This window comes from Neurospora tetrasperma (genome assembly GCF_000213175.1).
Source record: "Neurospora tetrasperma FGSC 2508 unplaced genomic scaffold NEUTE1scaffold_1, whole genome shotgun sequence".
Classification (NCBI taxonomy): Eukaryota; Fungi; Ascomycota; class Sordariomycetes; order Sordariales; family Sordariaceae; genus Neurospora; species Neurospora tetrasperma.
Genome location: NW_009799099.1, coordinates 3,686,371 through 3,702,836, shown reverse-complemented (window position 1 = coordinate 3,702,836; position 16,466 = coordinate 3,686,371). Strand labels below are relative to the sequence as shown.

Below are 16,466 nucleotides of genomic sequence, written 5' to 3'. Positions count from 1 at the left end.
ACATCTCGGCCGAAAGTTTTCTGTTATAAGGAATCTACCGAGTAAGATCACTTCAAAACGCATAGCCCGCACCTGTGGGGTGATTTGTACAATAGATGTGAATATTACCATCCCAACCTTTTGCGCGCCTTCTTCATGTATCAGTCCATGATACCTAGGTATGTCTCCAATGCAGCCATTTATAGCATACTCCCAGTGTTTCATGCAAGCAATAATCCACCCTTTCCTTTACCTATCCTCAGCCGTCCGTCTCGCCAACGGCAACGCCTTCTTCTCCTTGCCTGCAATCTTCTTCCTCTTGCGCTCAATCGCCTTATCGACCTGGCTCTTCTTCATGCTCGCGAACTGCTCCACAAGCAGCTGCTTCTTCTGCTCTGACTTCTTCAAGTAGAAGGGCGTCTTACCCTGCTTGATGAGCTCCTTCTCCTTCTTCTTGTGCTCCGACAACAGCTCGCGCTCCTTATCCTTGCGGGCGCGTGCCTTCTTCTTGCTCTCCATCGACAGGAGCGCCCGCTGCAGCTCCTCCTTTTCGTTGGGATCTTTCGTCTTCTTGATCGCCATCCGCAGCTGCTTCATCTCGTCCTCCTGGTAATCGTCCAGGAACGAGTAGGCTTTGCGCGCCTTGATCTCGTCTACTACGCCTTTACCGGAGCTGCCGCCGATGCCGGGGGGCGCGAAGCGTGGGTCCCGGGATTTGGGCTTGACGGGCTCGTTGGCGAGAAAGTCGCGACGCCGAGAGACGGGTTTTCTAGAGGTCATCTCGATGGGCGCGTGCTTGTTGGTGCGGTGGTGCTTCTCGACCTTGGCTTTCATGCCCTTTTCGATCTCGGTCTTCCAGTTGGGCTCTTCTTTCTCTTCGTCATCGGAGGCGTCCTCATCGCCGCCCTTCTTCTTCTTCTTTTTCTTCAGTGCGCCGAGAGAGGCTTGGGCTCGGGCGAGAGCACCGAATGAGAGCTGCGAGGCGTCGATGCCGGCGCCGCCGTGCTCTGAGGGTGCGTCGGAATCCTGTTATTAGGCATTAGTCGTAGTTTTTGAAATGATAGTATTGTCTTTTTGCCGTTCTTTAGGAAAATAAACAATTCCCTTACATCGTCACTGCCTGGTTCACTGCCCTCCTCAATCTCTCCATCCTCCTCCTCCTCGGTGTCGCTGCCTGTGTGAAAGCCACCGCCTTCTTCCTCACTAGGGGCCTCATCTGAGCTCCCCTCCACATCCGAGTCGGGCTCGGCTTCAAATCTCGGGCGAACACGTCTCTGGAGCTTAGCACCCAGCGTAGGGGGAGCTTTTCGCTTAACCGCCGGCATTTCTTGCTCTTTTCGGGACCAAAATTTCGTCCTTTATAAGTTCTTTCCTGTCTCTGGTTGCGGTGACAACTTCGTTGTGCGTTTGATATGAGACGGTGGCCCTTTTACGAGGGAACAAACAGCAGCGGGTGAAGAAAAGGTATGAGTGAAGTCACATGGATATGTGTAGTTGGTTGTCGAATTGGCGTTGAAAGTTCTGCCGCCTGCGAGTAAAGCTACATTGCCCCGCTTTAACGGGTTTTCTCGGCGTATGATTGGCTCAAATCCTAACCGATATTTTGCCCGTTCCCTGAAAAGCACAGAGGCCGCAAACGGGCGTACAACATCACTGCTTAGAAAAGTGCAACATCTCACTGAGTCGTTTGGAGGTCCAGGAACACGGCTTATTGGATATTTATTACCGCACATCTTCCTCAACAACTGTGGCCTACAGCTGAATGCGAGCCGGATCGACTCCAAGCACATTGGAGCCAAGTGGTCCGTAGCGGCACCTTTTGCACCGGCCTCGTCTTTTCATCTCAAGGATGATGAACAAATTACGAATATTCAACACACCAGGTCGCTTCCGTCTCACAAAGGACTGGCAGCTATTGCCAACTACACCATTATTGCCTTACTTGCCTCGCAATAAATATTTCAACACATTTAAACCGTTCTTGGCCAGCCAACCTTCGACGAGGTGCATTCATACGGCTGAAGACAGTTTTGAGGCGGATAAACTGTGCTCTGCGTTTGGCGTACAACACCTGGCTAAGAAGGGAACCGCTCAAGTCAACGAGACATTACCAGGCCCCTCAGAACCGTCTCACCAGACGGTGGGAGAACAGGACAGAGTGGCTTCCACTGGAAAGGTTCAAAGGGACAGCAAAAACGAGAACGAAAAGCAGGAGCAAAGGAGGTGTCAAAGGTTGGGTCAACAACACCAAAACAAACCACAACAACAGCAACAGCCTCAAGACAATCTTAAGGCACAAACACGGCAAACAGTGGACCAAATGGATCCCAATCACTTCGGCTACCAGCCGGGTTACCCGCCAATATGGCAGGGGGAGTTTGTTCAGCAGCAGCAGCAGCAACAACAACAACAATACCAATACCAAAACCAACAGCACTTTCCTCAGCAAGAGCAATATGGCATGGGATATGCGCCGCCCCCAAATATCGGCTATGGCTTCATCCCTCCTACTCATCTCACCGCCTTCGCCCCAGGAATGACCATACCGCATTGGCAACAACCTCTGCCGCCGTTCTACTCGGGAGCAGGAACACGAAGTTACCACACCAACACCAACAACAGGCCCCAAGTTCCTCAGCCCGCTGATTACTATCGCTCCAGGAGTCCCGGACCCTACTCACGAGCAAGACAATACAGCAATAGCAACAACAACACCTACACCAACAACACACACCCAGACTTTTATCGACCCAGGAGTCCTGGACCTTACTCACGAGGAAGACGAGGACAGTACAACAACAACAATAACATCAACAACCACCATAGCCAGCAACAGCAAATACCGCCCACCTCCAGACCCTCTCATCCCCCCAAGCTCAACAAGAAGGCCAAAGCCCGCGAAGCAGCAGCCCGCGAAGCCTTAGCCCAAGCCCAACGCACCACCACCATGCCCGCATCATCCTCACCATCCTCATCCTCTTTCATCCCGCCGCAAGGAGGCACCCCGCGAGAAGCCAGGGACCCCATCGTGCCTCCCTCGCGCGCCTCCGGCGGCGTCCCCGAGCCCAGCCATGCCTACAAGATACGGGCCTCCTTCCTCGCTCGAGAGGTCCCCCAGCCGCGTCCGATTCTGGTGGTGATCGACCTGAACGGCACGCTCTTGCACCGGCCCAGCCGCAAGCGGCCCTCCAAATTCGTCGAGCGGCCCTTTGCCAGGGACTTTTTGAAATACTGCATCGACACGTTCAAGGTGGTGATTTGGTCCAGCGCCCGGCCGCAGAACGTGGAGATGATGTGCCAACAGCTGTTGACGGAGGAGCAGTTGGGCAAAGTGGTGGCGATCTGGGCACGGGACAAGTTCGGGCTGACGCAGGCGGACTTTAACACGCGGGTGCAGTGCTACAAGCGGTTGACGATGCTGTGGGAGGATCCGACGGTGGCGGCGTCAAACCCGGAGGGAGAGCCGTGGAATCAGGGCAATACGGTGCTGATTGATGACAGTGCGGAGAAGGCGAGGAGCGAGCCGTATAACTGCATTACGCTGCCGGAATTTGTGGGGGACTTGAACGAGAAGCCGGAGGTGTTGCCGATGGTGCGTGAATATCTTAACATTCTAGCCCACCAGGCGGACATCAGCACTTATATCAGGGTGAAGCCATTCAACATCAGCGAGGATAGCAGCGGGGCTGTAACTGGAGACGAGGGCGTTGCTCTCGCTTCTACTCCAGCTGCGGCTCAATAGGAATGTTCAGGATAGAGCATAGGGAATAATGAGATGGAAGTTCTCGGTTGGACATGATCATACCCGGTAGACTAGACTGGTTACAGCGAATACGACTTTAAAATGAGGATAACGTTCACGGAACATGCATGGTTCACCACACTTGATTATGCATTTACAGGAAGGGAATAGCAATTGGCCATGAAAACAACTTTTATCGGAGATTTCGACAGGTTACTAGCATCTACTGAAGACTCATTCATCGGCGACGACTATCCATCAGCGAGCGATACACATGAGCTCATGAGAAAAAGGGGCAAAAACGGCTTGTCCTTTGAAACCCATCAATATTTGTTCATCAAGTCATCATAAAATCCCGTAGTCTAGTAAACTCCTGTTGGTATAACCTCCTTCCTTGAATTAATTTGTTCGTGGTATCGTTTATTTGAAGACCTTGCCGGAGGCGTGGGGGTACTCCTTGCCGTTGACAAGGGCGGGCTTGTCCCAGGACCACTCAGCCTCGACGAAAGCGCGATCCTCAGGGTTCTGGGGGTCGAGCTTGGTGAACTCGTAGCTCTCATAATCGGGAGCGACGTCGAAGACGGGCTTCCAGTCATCGCCACGGATGACGAAGGCACCCTGGATGACGGAGTCGTTGTTGGTGCCATAGACGGAGGCGCAGCCGAAGAGGTACTTGCGAGAAGCCTCAAGACGGTTGTTGAAGCCACCAATCAAGTTGTTGGACATGAAGGTGAGGGTGAGCTCATCGTTGTACTTGTAGTTGACCTTCCAGATGGAGTACTCAGTGAAGGGGACGTTCTCCCAGAACCACTTGAGGGCCTCGGGGGTGTCAACATTGGAGTACTGGCGCTTCCACTCGTCGAGGGGGAAAGAGGCACGGGGAAGGGCCTCAAGGGGGTGCTTGGGCTTGGGGGCCTCAGCGGGCTCCTCAGCGGCAGCGGCGGGAGCAGCAGCGGGCTTGGGGGCGGCGGCGGGCTTGGGGGCCTCAGCCTTCTTGGGGGCGACGTTGGTCAACTTGGGGGTATCAAGGAGAGCGAAGGGAGGAGCAACGGCCGAGTAGATGGGCTGGTTGTAGACAGTGGTGTACCAACGGGTGACGTTGGGGTACTGCTCGCGCCAGGCCTTGTCGAAGAAGAACTCGAAGCCGCGGGCAATGATGCCAGTGGCGAAGAGATCGGCAAGGGTGATGCGCTCGCCAACAAGGAAGGTGTTGTTCTTGAGGTGGGCCTCAGCGACAGAGATGGCCTTGAGGGCAGTAGCCTGAGCGTCCTCAACAGCCTTCTTGTTGTAGGGGGCCTTGCCAAGGAGAGGGCGGTACCAGCCAGCAAGGGGGGGAAGGACCTCGGTGTTGAAGAAAGAGAGCCACTTCAGGATGGAGGCATAGCTGAACCACGCGTTAGCAGGTGATTGCACAGGTTTGAATGCTCGACCATAAACTTACTCCTGCTTGGTCTTGCCGAGGAGAGTGGTCTTCTCGTTCTGGGAAGCGACTGTTGTCCGTTAGCCATGACTGTCCAATCAAGATACGTGGCAATTGCAAGAGGACAAAGAGTGAGTTCGACAATCAGAAGTTAGAACCAAGTCAACACCGTATTTCAGATAGGGATAACTGTTTGAAAAATGTCTCGGTCATCAGGTCGAAGGGGCAAGGGGTTGTGCGCTAGCACATCAGAGGGTATCTGGCGCAAAGTTGTTGCGTGTTTCAAAGTGCGGGGCAGGGCAGTCTTGCTTGACGCCCAATATATTCTGTCAACGTACCATAGATGGCGATGGCGATGCACTCGAAGAGAGTGTAGCCGTCGGCACCGACGAAGGTGGGGACCTTGCCGAGAGGGTTGACCTTCTTGTACTCCTCGATGGCAGCCTCGAGGTCGACCTTGACAACCTCGAGGTCGAGGTTGTTGGCCTTCGCGACAGCCAAGATGGCCGTGGAGCGGGGGTTCGCCTAGTGAGCAGAATCTGTTAGAATGTCGGCGCTCGTCCGCAGGCGCCCGCCGTGTCAAGACGAGCGCCGCAATCTGTGAATTCTGCTCATCTTACCTCGTAGGTGTAAAGCTTTCCGAAGGCCATCTTTGATAATTGATCAATGATGAGGAAAGATGGGTTTGGGAAGAAGAGGGGTGACGGGGAAGCAAATAAAAAGGGATCTGTGCGATGGATGATGTGGATGGGAAGACACAGAGGAAATTTTATCTGTGGTGGGGCATGCGTGCGGCCACGGCAGTGGCGGGGAAATTGCCTGTGCTGCTGAGCCTGCATCCCGTTCTGGCAGCTGGGTTGCTTCCCCTCACATCAGAACCTCGCAGCGCTGGAACTCGACAGAATGCATGAGAGAGAGCTCAGTACCTTAACCGCCCGCCGGCCCGTTGGCGGCTGTGGAAGGCTGCCCAGATAGGGATTCCATTGAGATGGTCTGCTTTCGGCCAGTGATTCACAGTTCCGCTGTCTGTGCTTTCAGTTCGTTCCCTCGTGCCATGCCTTGTTGGCTGCCAGGCTTCCAGCCCAGGAAACAAGGTGCCGCTTGATTGCCGGGCGTTTTGTCTTATCTGCCTGCCGGGCGGAATGGTCCCCCTGTCGGGGCCGCGTGCGTGGAGGGGAAGGTGACGGGAGCCCAGGCGAGGTGAGTGCGGCGGGTGCTTGAGTGGGAAGCATGTGTGGGTGGTCCGAGCTCCCATTTTCCGCTTGCCGGGTGGAAAAATCCTCTTGCGAATTGTTCCGCCGCGGGACGGCCCACGACGCGCAGACGGGACCCGGAGTCCGGACCTGATTGACTACTGCCCGCGCTGGACCTGCCCTCGCCCCCGACAGCCCCAAAGATACCCATCGGCGAGCCGACCGCACCTCGACCCCCCGATCCCACTCCTCTCCCGATCCAGTAGCCCTCGGGGCCCGATAATGTACGAGAGGTGAACAGCCGCTTGTGAATGATGGCATCTCTTAGACACAGCATTACCAATGCTCTTCGGAGCTCCCGCCAGGGCTGTTCCAAGTCGGCGCAATGGCAGTCGCTTGACCAGCAATTCGGCGCTTTGCGCATCAGCTCCCTTGCGTCTTCCAGCTCGAGGTCCCTGTCCACCCACGCCCACGACCACAACCCGAACGTAGATGGCCAATTCATCGCCGCCCCTGCGCTCAGCATAGACAACTTCAAACTCCATCCCTATGCCCGTGCCGTCCCCGTGTCGCCCTCGTACTTCACCCGGACGCCCCGGTTCTACGACAACTATCTTTCCCTAGAAAAGCTCATGGAGGAGTACGAAGACCTTCCTGTCATCCCCGCGACCGCCGTCGAGCGCGTGGCCTGGAAGACGCTCGAGGATATCAGGAAAGAGCTCGGCGAGCAGGTCAAGGCATCCGAGTTCGCAAGGTGTCTGGCTCTCGTCAAACGGCTCAACTCGATCCACCCCGACCTCAAGCCACAAGAGATCAAGGATGTGCTCGACAGCTTCAGGCGCAACGTACAACCCTTTACAAATGTCGCCAAACCGATCCCAATCGACCAGTGTGGCCGCGCTTGTGGAGTCGGCAAGAGAAAGGCCTCGAGTGCTCGGGCCTTCGTGGTGGAGGGTACCGGCGAGGTTCTGGTCAACGGCAAGACCTTGGCCGAGTACTTTGGGCGGGTTCACGATCGCGAGAGCGCTGTTTGGGCTTTGCGCGCAACAAATCGCATTGACAAGTACAACGTCTGGGTCAAGGTGGAGGGTGGTGGTACCACGGGTCAGGCGGAGGCCATTACGCTGGCTATCGCAAAGGCCTTGCTGGCTCATGAGCCTGCTCTGAAGCCGGCGTTAAGAAGGGGTAAGCTTCGCACTACATCACACACGTCTTGGCTTTCTATGATTGTGCCTCGCCATACGGGCTTTTGCGGTATGGTAGGTAGGGATGATGCACCTTTGCTAACAAGTCCCTCTTTCTCTTACTGTAGCCGGATGTGTCACACGCGACCCGAGGAAGGTCGAAAGAAAGAAGCACGGCCATGTCAAGGCCAGAAAGATGCCTACCTGGGTCAAGAGATAATCGTCCTCCTGCTACAGTTTGTGGTATTATTGGATGGGTTTCGTTTTTGGGGGGGCATTGTGAATATGCTGCCTCAGTTTCGGTTTATGCACGAACGACCAGTCAAATGGAGCGATGCTTTTTTTCCCCACCAGCGCAGCATCACAGCTCCTTTCTTTCTGGGAAGCATTTTCTCTCATGTGCGTACTCTATATGTGGATATGCATGTGAGTGTCCGTCTCGCTTGGGGCCTCGCCTGGGCCTACCAAGTTCAGCACAGGTCGATCTCAGGCAAGCACGCGTGTACTTGTACAGGAAGGGTTCAACAAACCGTGTCAGGGGGGGCCGGCACGACCTTGTTGTGTGTGTATAATACAATTTATGTGTGTGCTGGGGGGTTACAATGGATCTTTTGCTATGGAAGAAAAGGTATGCAAACCGATTCGACGCCCGGCCTCTTCAACCGGCATCACTGCAACTTTGACATGGGTTTTGCTTGTGATGGGTTGACTGATTCGTGCGACTACAAGTCATGAACCATCCGGGGGTTACATCCAATGTGTAAGAGGCATGCCGAACAACTCCCATCTCACAGATTAGGTGGGAACGATACGCACTGCAAGGCACATGTGGGTTAGCCGCGCTGTCAGAACCACGTTTTCTGAACTTCAGATTCCGTTCCCGTGGCGGCAGAGTGCAATCCGTGTGAAGCATCCTCGCCCGAGGGCCCTGGGGACTGTAAGGATCCTATAAGATGGTGTTTGGTAACCATGTCATGCTTTATTATTGTCCCAAGTCCCACCATTCTCATTATGCTTGGCCCGTAATGAGGTCGGAATAGGTAGTCAGAGGTCCATACACTGCAGTGCTCACGTTCGCGTTCGTATATAAGTGGCCTAGTATGAGGTGGTCGAGAGCACGATCCCTTTGACCTGGATTATCATGGCAAAATCGCCCAATTTGTGGATGTGACTGATGCCAGATGAACGCATTGGGAGACTTCTGGCAGCTGATGAGTCTTATGCGGTCCCGTTTCGTCTGAAATCGCTACTTGATGGTGTCGATACATAACGATGGTTTTATGGAAGCTGCACAATATTTCTGCAATATGACGGGAGAAGTTGAGGATGAAGTCGTAAACAACCGGTCCACAGACACACACACACACTTGGCTGTGGTGATCTATTGAATTGTTGTCAAGGACGAACATGCTTCTAGAAGCTGTTTCGAAGTCGGATGTGACATTTTAGGGGTTCGATCTTATCCAACGACATTTTAAGTGGACAGTTTGTTTCTGGTCTAACTGTCATTGAGCAGACAACCCAGGAGTTGTTGTTTCTCCTTATACATGCAATAGTCAGGATCGCTTCAGTGTGTTTTGATGACATGCTCAACGGCAATCCTGATCAACCCATTGTGTTGGGCTGATAAATCTACCTCTACGCTACCCACACCAAAGACGTAACTTACATACACCAAGTCTTTGGTGACCCCGCTACGCCGCAAGGTAAAGGATAAAAAGTGCGAAGAAATCACGAATTGCTGGAGTCATTCGTGATACTGTTTAGAAGGCCAAAATGCTTTTGGGAGTTTAGACGCGTAACCCAAGGCTTGGGCAACGGAGGAAATGAGGGCTGCTTCGTGATCCGTCATGCGAATGGCCGCTGTCCTGTAGGATAAAGTCCGGTCCTGTGAGCGCGTTCGCTACCTATCTCCCGTATTCGGGATGCAGCTGGAATTTGGATTTGGAGTTGACGTTCGATGCTTTTGATGCTCGAGAGTGACTAGCACCTTGATATGAGACTTGGGAATCGAGATTTCTACTTCGTTCCTTCAACTTATGTCCGATCTTGGCCTCGAGGCCAGGATGGCCCGTGCGGCCAAGTATTTTGCTGCGACTTTGTGGGCATCGTGGATTCATGTCAGTCAGATAGTGGGCTTATTAGCCTCGGTCCCGGGAGGGGGAAAACAAAACGATGCATCGATGGGCTGGTGTTACTCGGTATATCTTTAGATTATGCGAGTGTAAGCGCTTGAACTGCTGCTAAATGGAATGCATGACCATTGTAAAGACCCAAGGAAACGTAAGTGGATGCTGTCACGACGATGGACCTACACTACTGCATAGACGGATTATTTATCGTTCGAGCTGATAACTAGGTACTAGCCAACAATTCGTCTTGTGAGTGGAAACGTAGTGGCTCGATTGCGACAGGTCACAACTAGTTGATGTGAGCGGAAACATCATGATTGCCAAAGAAATTGACTCAGTGAAGAGGAACGGAGGGAATTTGGTGATGCCTTCTCATAGAGGTCATCGGCGTAGCAGATACGCGTAACTGTCCGAATTTCTAAACAGTCATGGAATTTGGAGAAGTTGATCGGTTCATGGTTTGAATTTGGCCGCTCGGTTCGATTGGCAATGGCGTCGTACCGTAACCTGTACCATAAGCACAATCGGAACGGTATTTCGTTTGCCATGCCCGCTGTGAATCCAAATTCGAATCCGTGTTCAGCAAAACTCAGTTCTCTAGAGCCCGGTTGAGCTGTCGAGTAGTTGCCAACCGGAGCTTCCCCCCGTGTAATTTGGCAACACAAAAGAGAGATTCTGAGATTCGCTTACTTTCTCCGAAGAGTTGCGATCCAGGATCTGCGCACCTGGGTGTGTTTTGAGGATTAGTGTAGGTTGTCATTCACGCAGGCTTGTTGGCATGCCAGCAACGCACGCTGCAAGCCGTATAGGCAATTAGGATCTAGGACCGAGACAGAGAGCAGTCAGCTGGCGTTGTGATGGAAATTCGACCGCATTGAGCGCGTGACCGTAGCGCAAGATAACTAAGCCCACCGTCATCCACAGAGGCAAAAAGCTAGGCATTTCGAGTCCACCGACAGCAACGGCGAAGAAGACATCGGGAACAACGGAAACATAACAAATCAAGCGAAGCCGGAGCGAAACACAACATCGCGACCAACAGAGGATATCCGGGGTTGCCAGATCGGATGGCTTCTGGCAGGACTCGGCGGCGGCGATGGAGTCGACATGATTTCGGGCGGCGATATAGGCCGACCTATTGGTAGGTAAATTATAGTAGAGGCGTGTAGATGAACAAGCCCAGGCAGCCAATGGATCCGATTTCACATGAAGTCAAAGCTGTGCGCCGGAGCTTCGTTTCTCAACGGCCGAACCTGACCGACCCCTTAAATCTCTTCGCATGCACCCAAGACACGACGAAGCCAATTGATTGCGCAGCAGACGAAAGTTGAATTGCAGGCCTGTTGCAGAATGTACGCGTCGGCGACCAGCAATCGAAAAACAAGGAGATGGACCTCTGAAGACCAAGATTCAAAAAATCTCGAATGTCCGTGTCATTGATTGCGGATTCGAGGTCATCGACGCCAGGGCAGCAACGGAAATCTCTTACAGAGCTTGATGAGGCAGGGAAGAAAGTGAAAGGATCGAATGAAAATAGGAGTAAATCGCTCGGCTTTTGAGCTTTCAGCCAATCATTTTGCAAAGAAGATCGACCTGATCGCGACACCACGTAGACGGACTTCGAGTTTGGCGTATACAGTGCACGGTCCGTACAAAAACTAACGAGAAAACAGGTAACAGTACAGTGCAGTTGTCCGGCTAATTCATGGGCGCAGCGCCGTAACCCCGCCGCCATGTGCGCAAGCTCGATGGAGCACGCAAACCTCAGCTAGCATCGAGGTACCGGTACGAGCTTTCCGGCTAGCGGTCCCAGACAGGCCCCAGGGGACGGTCCCAAGGAAAAACGACAGGCACCGCGTCTGATTTGCCCTTGCGTCAAATTCTGGAGCGGTCGAGCGAAGGAGCCTTCTCCAGAGCAACGCAACGAGAACGCAACCCACCACAGGTTTTTGACAGGGATTAACCTCGCAGTAGTCCGGCAGAGCTGGGCCTCCGTTTGACGACATTCTTCGACGCGAGTGGACGCCGAGCGGACGCCCTCCCCCCCTGGCTCACGATACTCTTAACTCGACGACATGGATCCCCCATCTTGACGCGCAGGAATCCTTTTGTGAAAACAGATACGCCAGCAGTACATGCTACCAGCCTGCAGCAAGCGCGGTACCGGTACCTCTTCCTACCTGCCTCTCTGCCTGCCCTCTCTGGTGCCCCAGATACACCCAAAGCTGTCCACCGCTGTCCACCGCTGTCCACCGCCAAAGTGGAGCTTCCAGGCCGCCGGAGGATCATCCCATACCAAAAATCATAGAGGTAGTCCATCATCTGTACTGCCGTTTCGTTGACGCCGCCGTCGATGCCGTTGCTGCTGCTGCTGCAGGTAAGCATGCCTGGCATCAAAGCTCGTCATGGAACAAATTTTCCTACCCAAACGTTCGGTCAGTCAGTGGGGTCGGTGGCTACAGAGCGAGCGGGATCTGGGCGAGTCCCGTCTGGATCGAAGGTCGTTTACCACAGGATTGGCTGTTAGTGGGAGAAGTCAGGCTCGGAAGTACCGTGGGCTGGAGTATTGAATGGCAGAATGGCCATCACTGTTAACTCCATGAAATCGATATTGGTCCATATTTCCAGTTACCACCATCGCCATCACCACCACCACCACCACCACCACCACCGCCGCCGCCGCCGCCCCTTGGTTTCTTCTGTGCTCCTGCTGCCTCGGTGAGTGCCGGGCGGTTGCCGACCAGCTGGAGCCGAATCGGAAGTCCTTGGGCCTTGTCCTCCCTCTTCACTTTGGAGTAGCGTTGATGGCCAATAATGAGGCCCGAACGGCATCGACCTTTCACCCGGAGCCATTGTGCTGTTTCTGATTCGCGATCCTTGTCAGCCCAAAACAAATTGCTTTTTCAGATCAGTGGCGGCTGAGACTGAAACATAGCCATTCTTTCTGGTTCCAACCTGGGGCCCGGGAACCTGTAGCATGACGCCCAACCAAGCATGGCCAACAAGGTACCAAGGGACATGATGAGGTTGTCTCAAGAATCAAACAGAAGGCGGAGTGTTGCGGGAGCGAACATTAACGAAGCACAAGGCCCCCCGCGTACCTGCACACGAGCTCGCGCCACCAGCCCGACCTTACTGGCCGCAGAGTAATAGGCAGGCAATGGCAGTCATCTCCTGCAAGGCGTGACGCAGGAGATGCATGGTGCTAGAGGCGTCCGTTCGTTAGTTCACGCTACGCATGACTAGTGTACCTGGGGATAGGTCCTCAATACCTGGATGTACCTTTTTCTGTTCGGGCACAACCCGGAAGCAACGACGATGGCGGCGGATAACGGACAACGGGTACCACACGGAGTCAGGTCGCCGAACCAGAAACCAATTGGCAGGATGAGGGTCATCTACGAACGAATCAGGTCGAGCCAAACGGCTCGAACCGCTCAAGGGTGATCAGTTCGTTTGATCATTACATGGCAATACGCAGTGCTGGGAAGCTGTGACGGGATGGCCGGGTAGCCAAAGTTTCAGGGAACAGCATGCAAATCACAGAGTACCTTACAGGTACAGGTGAACGCGTAGGTTCCCTGTCTTTCCTGGATCCCTCTTCGTGTCGTGAAGCTTGTCGGTGGCCTGGAACACCCAGCTCGCCGACAAAATGGTTCGTCTGGTTAATTCCGATCAAAGTGACAGCTGCCACGCACCAATTCCGCACCACAACCCTACCTTACATAACGCCTTAACTAGCACACTAGGCAGGGTCATGTATGGACAGATCAGATTTTCTGGTACTGCAACCACAGCAATGCAGTGGTTGTCCAGCATGCCGATTAAGTACTTGGCTCCGTTTATGCTAGGCACAACTGGGTCAGACAGGAGGACACGACACAGGGCATCCATGTTCAGCGAGATCAGCGATCGGCCTGGCTGCTTACCGGACCTGATCCTGCCGTTTGAACAGTATTCCACGCTGTCTTCTTCCGGATCTGGCACTGGCGTCCAGAGCTTGGGTTTTCCCGTTGGGCAGGCGCATTGCAGACCTTAACAGACACTGCGTACCTGCCATGTACCTCAAACGAACCTGCCTAATGTCTCGGTCAACTGGACGTGATGATTTTGTTTTCCAACCTCAGACATGAAGCTTCGACCTTTGCTTCTCCCAGACTCTACTTGCACTGTTGTACATTGTTTCCTTCACCGGAACAACCAAAGACGTACAGTCGTCTCTTGGCTACGTGCTAGGCCTTCTTGGGTGTCCTCTCCAATACCGTTTTCTTCATCTCGCGCTATGAGGTACCATACCCGATACGGCTCTCTCTCAGCTCCAATGTCTTCCCCTAGGCTCATCGGCCTGCCCAACCACGTACAACATCCTTACCTCTGGCGGTACTGCGGTTGCGAGCCAAAGTTTTACCTCCCTGTCAGGTATCTTGCACAGACCACCAAAGCCAAAGCTTCGTGGGCACTGTGTGTTCAACGACCTGATCCACGGGTTTAACTTGCCCATCTCACCATAGTACACCAAGGCCAGCATTTCATCCCACCGGTTCCACCGGGCCCTTGCACGTTCAACCTTTATCTGTCATTTTATTCTTCAAATCCTTACCAAGCCCAGCTTCCACTGCCCGCCGAAGATAGGACACCGCCTCAAGGTGACTGGTGAACACGATCCCGCCAGGGTGAGATTTTCGGACGACGTCAACGGTGTGGTAGCCCCCTTTTTGATGCCCGACAGTCAAGGAAAGGTCCGAGCCGTCAAGTGTCGTAGAAAAGGAAACGGCAGCCGAAGAGGTGTAAAGGAAAAGAAAAAAAAGAAAAAGAAAAATAAAAATAAAAGAACGGAACCGAGAGCAACGGAAGCGGGCTTCCGCAACCCACCTGCCCTAGGCCGAGATACAACACCACCACCACCATCATCATCATTAATTTTGGGTAGAATCTGTCAGCGCTGGTGGTGTTAAGCAGAACATAGAGTGGCTCTGATTGACTTTCTTAGCCACCACCTTGACACTTGTGTGTGAGATGAAACGAAAATGAGATAGGAGCTGAGAAGAAAATACGGCGGTCGACTCACAGTCCAACACCGGGTTTTTCTCCAAGCAACATTTCTATCGGCGTCCCCTTAAGATCAGCAACATCATCCTTTGGCAATATCCTCGGTTGAAGGATTGTCAGGCGGGAGTGTAAATCGGCTCTGCTGGAGTTTTACTCTCCCTCTCCGCGGCTTCGCCGTCATCGTCAAGGCTGTCGCCAGCGTTGATATCAGGTATCCAAGTGGCCGTGTGGTAGAGCATGGGTGGGAACTGGAGAAATCAGCTCGACGGCTAATACTCTCACGACTAATGATACGTGACTACGTTCAGCGGCACCGCTGGGCATCCACCAAGGCCTCAACGCACCCCAGCAAGTGGAAGACCCCTAGCACACCCATCGCGACGTCACGTTTCCAAACCAGCAGACTAGGCCTCAGGGCTACGTACCCTTTTCCTCGTAGACGGTCGGAGCTCGTCGAACGCCACGTACCATCAGCCTGGGGTTCAGCCTCCCGTCTTCATAGATCCACAATCACGATTCCCCTGTCGGAGACTCATCCGGCACTGGGCGCGAAGGGGTCCTCTTTAAAGCCTCTTTGGGGTTGTTGCAGATCTCCCCGCCCTACCTGAGAAAGCTGGGCCCTACCCAGGCCCTACCTGGGGTTGCAGCCGTCTCCCGACATCACACTACCAGTATTTTACCTTACTTCCGTTTCTCTCTTTCCCGTATGTCTTAGCCAAGAGCCGAACATCCACCTCTGGCGCAGACACCCCCAGGTACGTAGCCCGGCCACCTACCATCAAAGCCCTCGATTGAGGTGGAGCTTTTATCACTTTCCTGCTTCTTCTCCTCTTCACTCACTCACCACGACTAATAAGAAATTTCTCTGCCTTGAACTGTAGCCAGGCAGTATATCAATCTCGGCCATCACCTTCAGGACAGCGTCAATCTGTCCTCAGTCAACCAACATCAACTGTTCCTGACTTTGGCACAGTTTTCTGTCACCACCCCGGCAGTCCCATGAGACATCTTTGTCTCTCAAGAGTTTGCGTTCGAAAATTTCAACCCGACCAGGCCGCAAATCAGCTCCGGCCGTGCCGTGCTTCAACCGTCAAAGCTGTCAAAACAAAGTGGTGCTCGGTCTTTTCGTATCGAGTCCCACTTCCCAAACTCGCTCGAGCTGTCTCGCCCGTCACCAGTGGTTAAGCTCCTTAGCGTCTCGTACGAGCAAGACCTAACCCACGCTCGGCGCGCTGTCACAGTCAACGAGAGCCCTGCTTCCGCCTGCTCCTATCCTTCTTGGACGGCCGAGAAGCACGTTCTGTCACGGTCCAGGCCCGACCGCCTCACAACGTCCGTTTTGCTTTACCACTTGTAACCGTAACCGGGCTAACATCGAAGAAAAGGTCTCAGCTCTCAGAGAGGCAGGTGTACGGGATCACCCTGCAGCCCGCCTGCTCCTTCGACGCGGTCTTTTTGAGGATTGTGGTGCGGCAGTTTGAACGCAGACAGAGGCGTGGCCAACGCCTCGACACCAAGGCATCTGGGATCTTCCCAGTTGATCTCTGGCTCAACTGACAAGCCACCCACTTTGCCCACTCTTCTCACCAGCACAGTTCACAAGCCTATTCGTCAAGAACTCTTCACCGTGACCGAATTCGCCATCCCCACTTTCGGTACGCAGAGTTCACACGCGCTCCTTAGCGCTAATCTCGAGTCTTTCCTGCGGGGAGGTGCCACTCGCTGAAGAACATATTCAACAGCGAAATCCTCTTTTCAAGCCTTTTT

General features: G+C 53.7%; 7 protein-coding genes across 7 annotated transcripts; 3 read left to right on the top strand and 4 right to left on the bottom strand.

Moving 5' to 3' along the window:
* Positions 1-89: 89 nt before the first annotated feature.
* Positions 90-1,304, bottom strand: NEUTE1DRAFT_58139 (uncharacterized protein; the record flags this gene model as incomplete). Its single annotated transcript, XM_009849038.1, has 2 exons — positions 90-1,005; positions 1,089-1,304. 2 exons carry the CDS (start codon positions 1,302-1,304, stop codon positions 229-231), a joined length of 993 nt encoding a protein of 330 aa, XP_009847340.1.
* Positions 1,305-1,828: 524 nt separating this feature from the next.
* On the top strand, positions 1,829-3,721 carry NEUTE1DRAFT_76820 (uncharacterized protein; the record flags this gene model as incomplete). The annotated part of the gene is made up of 1 exon (XM_009849927.1): positions 1,829-3,721. One exon carries the CDS (start codon positions 1,829-1,831, stop codon positions 3,719-3,721), a length of 1,893 nt encoding a protein of 630 aa, XP_009848229.1.
* Positions 3,722-3,884: 163 nt separating this feature from the next.
* On the bottom strand, positions 3,885-5,873 carry NEUTE1DRAFT_115978 (uncharacterized protein; the record flags this gene model as incomplete). Its single annotated transcript, XM_009849926.1, has 4 exons — positions 3,885-5,105; positions 5,163-5,211; positions 5,480-5,666; positions 5,762-5,873. 4 exons carry the CDS (start codon positions 5,789-5,791, stop codon positions 4,142-4,144), a joined length of 1,230 nt encoding a protein of 409 aa, XP_009848228.1.
* A 725-nt stretch (positions 5,874-6,598) lies between these two features.
* On the top strand, positions 6,599-7,885 carry NEUTE1DRAFT_58129 (uncharacterized protein; the record flags this gene model as incomplete). Its single annotated transcript, XM_009849037.1, has 2 exons — positions 6,599-7,519; positions 7,647-7,885. 2 exons carry the CDS (start codon positions 6,646-6,648, stop codon positions 7,736-7,738), a joined length of 966 nt encoding a protein of 321 aa, XP_009847339.1.
* A 1,699-nt stretch (positions 7,886-9,584) lies between these two features.
* On the top strand, positions 9,585-11,050 carry NEUTE1DRAFT_107646 (uncharacterized protein; the record flags this gene model as incomplete). Its single annotated transcript, XM_009849925.1, has 7 exons — positions 9,585-9,638; positions 9,732-9,742; positions 9,790-9,801; positions 9,885-9,899; positions 10,352-10,379; positions 10,575-10,791; positions 10,989-11,050. 7 exons carry the CDS (start codon positions 9,585-9,587, stop codon positions 11,048-11,050), a joined length of 399 nt encoding a protein of 132 aa, XP_009848227.1.
* A 171-nt stretch (positions 11,051-11,221) lies between these two features.
* Positions 11,222-12,851, bottom strand: NEUTE1DRAFT_98239 (uncharacterized protein; the record flags this gene model as incomplete). Its single annotated transcript, XM_009849924.1, has 5 exons — positions 11,222-11,308; positions 11,375-11,509; positions 11,904-12,037; positions 12,283-12,548; positions 12,787-12,851. The coding sequence occupies 5 exons, from the start codon at positions 12,849-12,851 to the stop codon at positions 11,222-11,224; spliced, it is 687 nt and encodes a 228-aa protein (XP_009848226.1).
* Positions 12,852-13,520: 669 nt separating this feature from the next.
* NEUTE1DRAFT_28756 (uncharacterized protein) lies at positions 13,521-13,830 on the bottom strand (the record flags this gene model as incomplete). The annotated part of the gene is made up of 2 exons (XM_009848737.1): positions 13,521-13,649; positions 13,780-13,830. Coding segments are annotated over 2 exons (180 nt in total), but the record flags the coding sequence as incomplete, so codon positions are not given.
* Between the last annotated feature and the right edge of the window lie 2,636 nt (positions 13,831-16,466).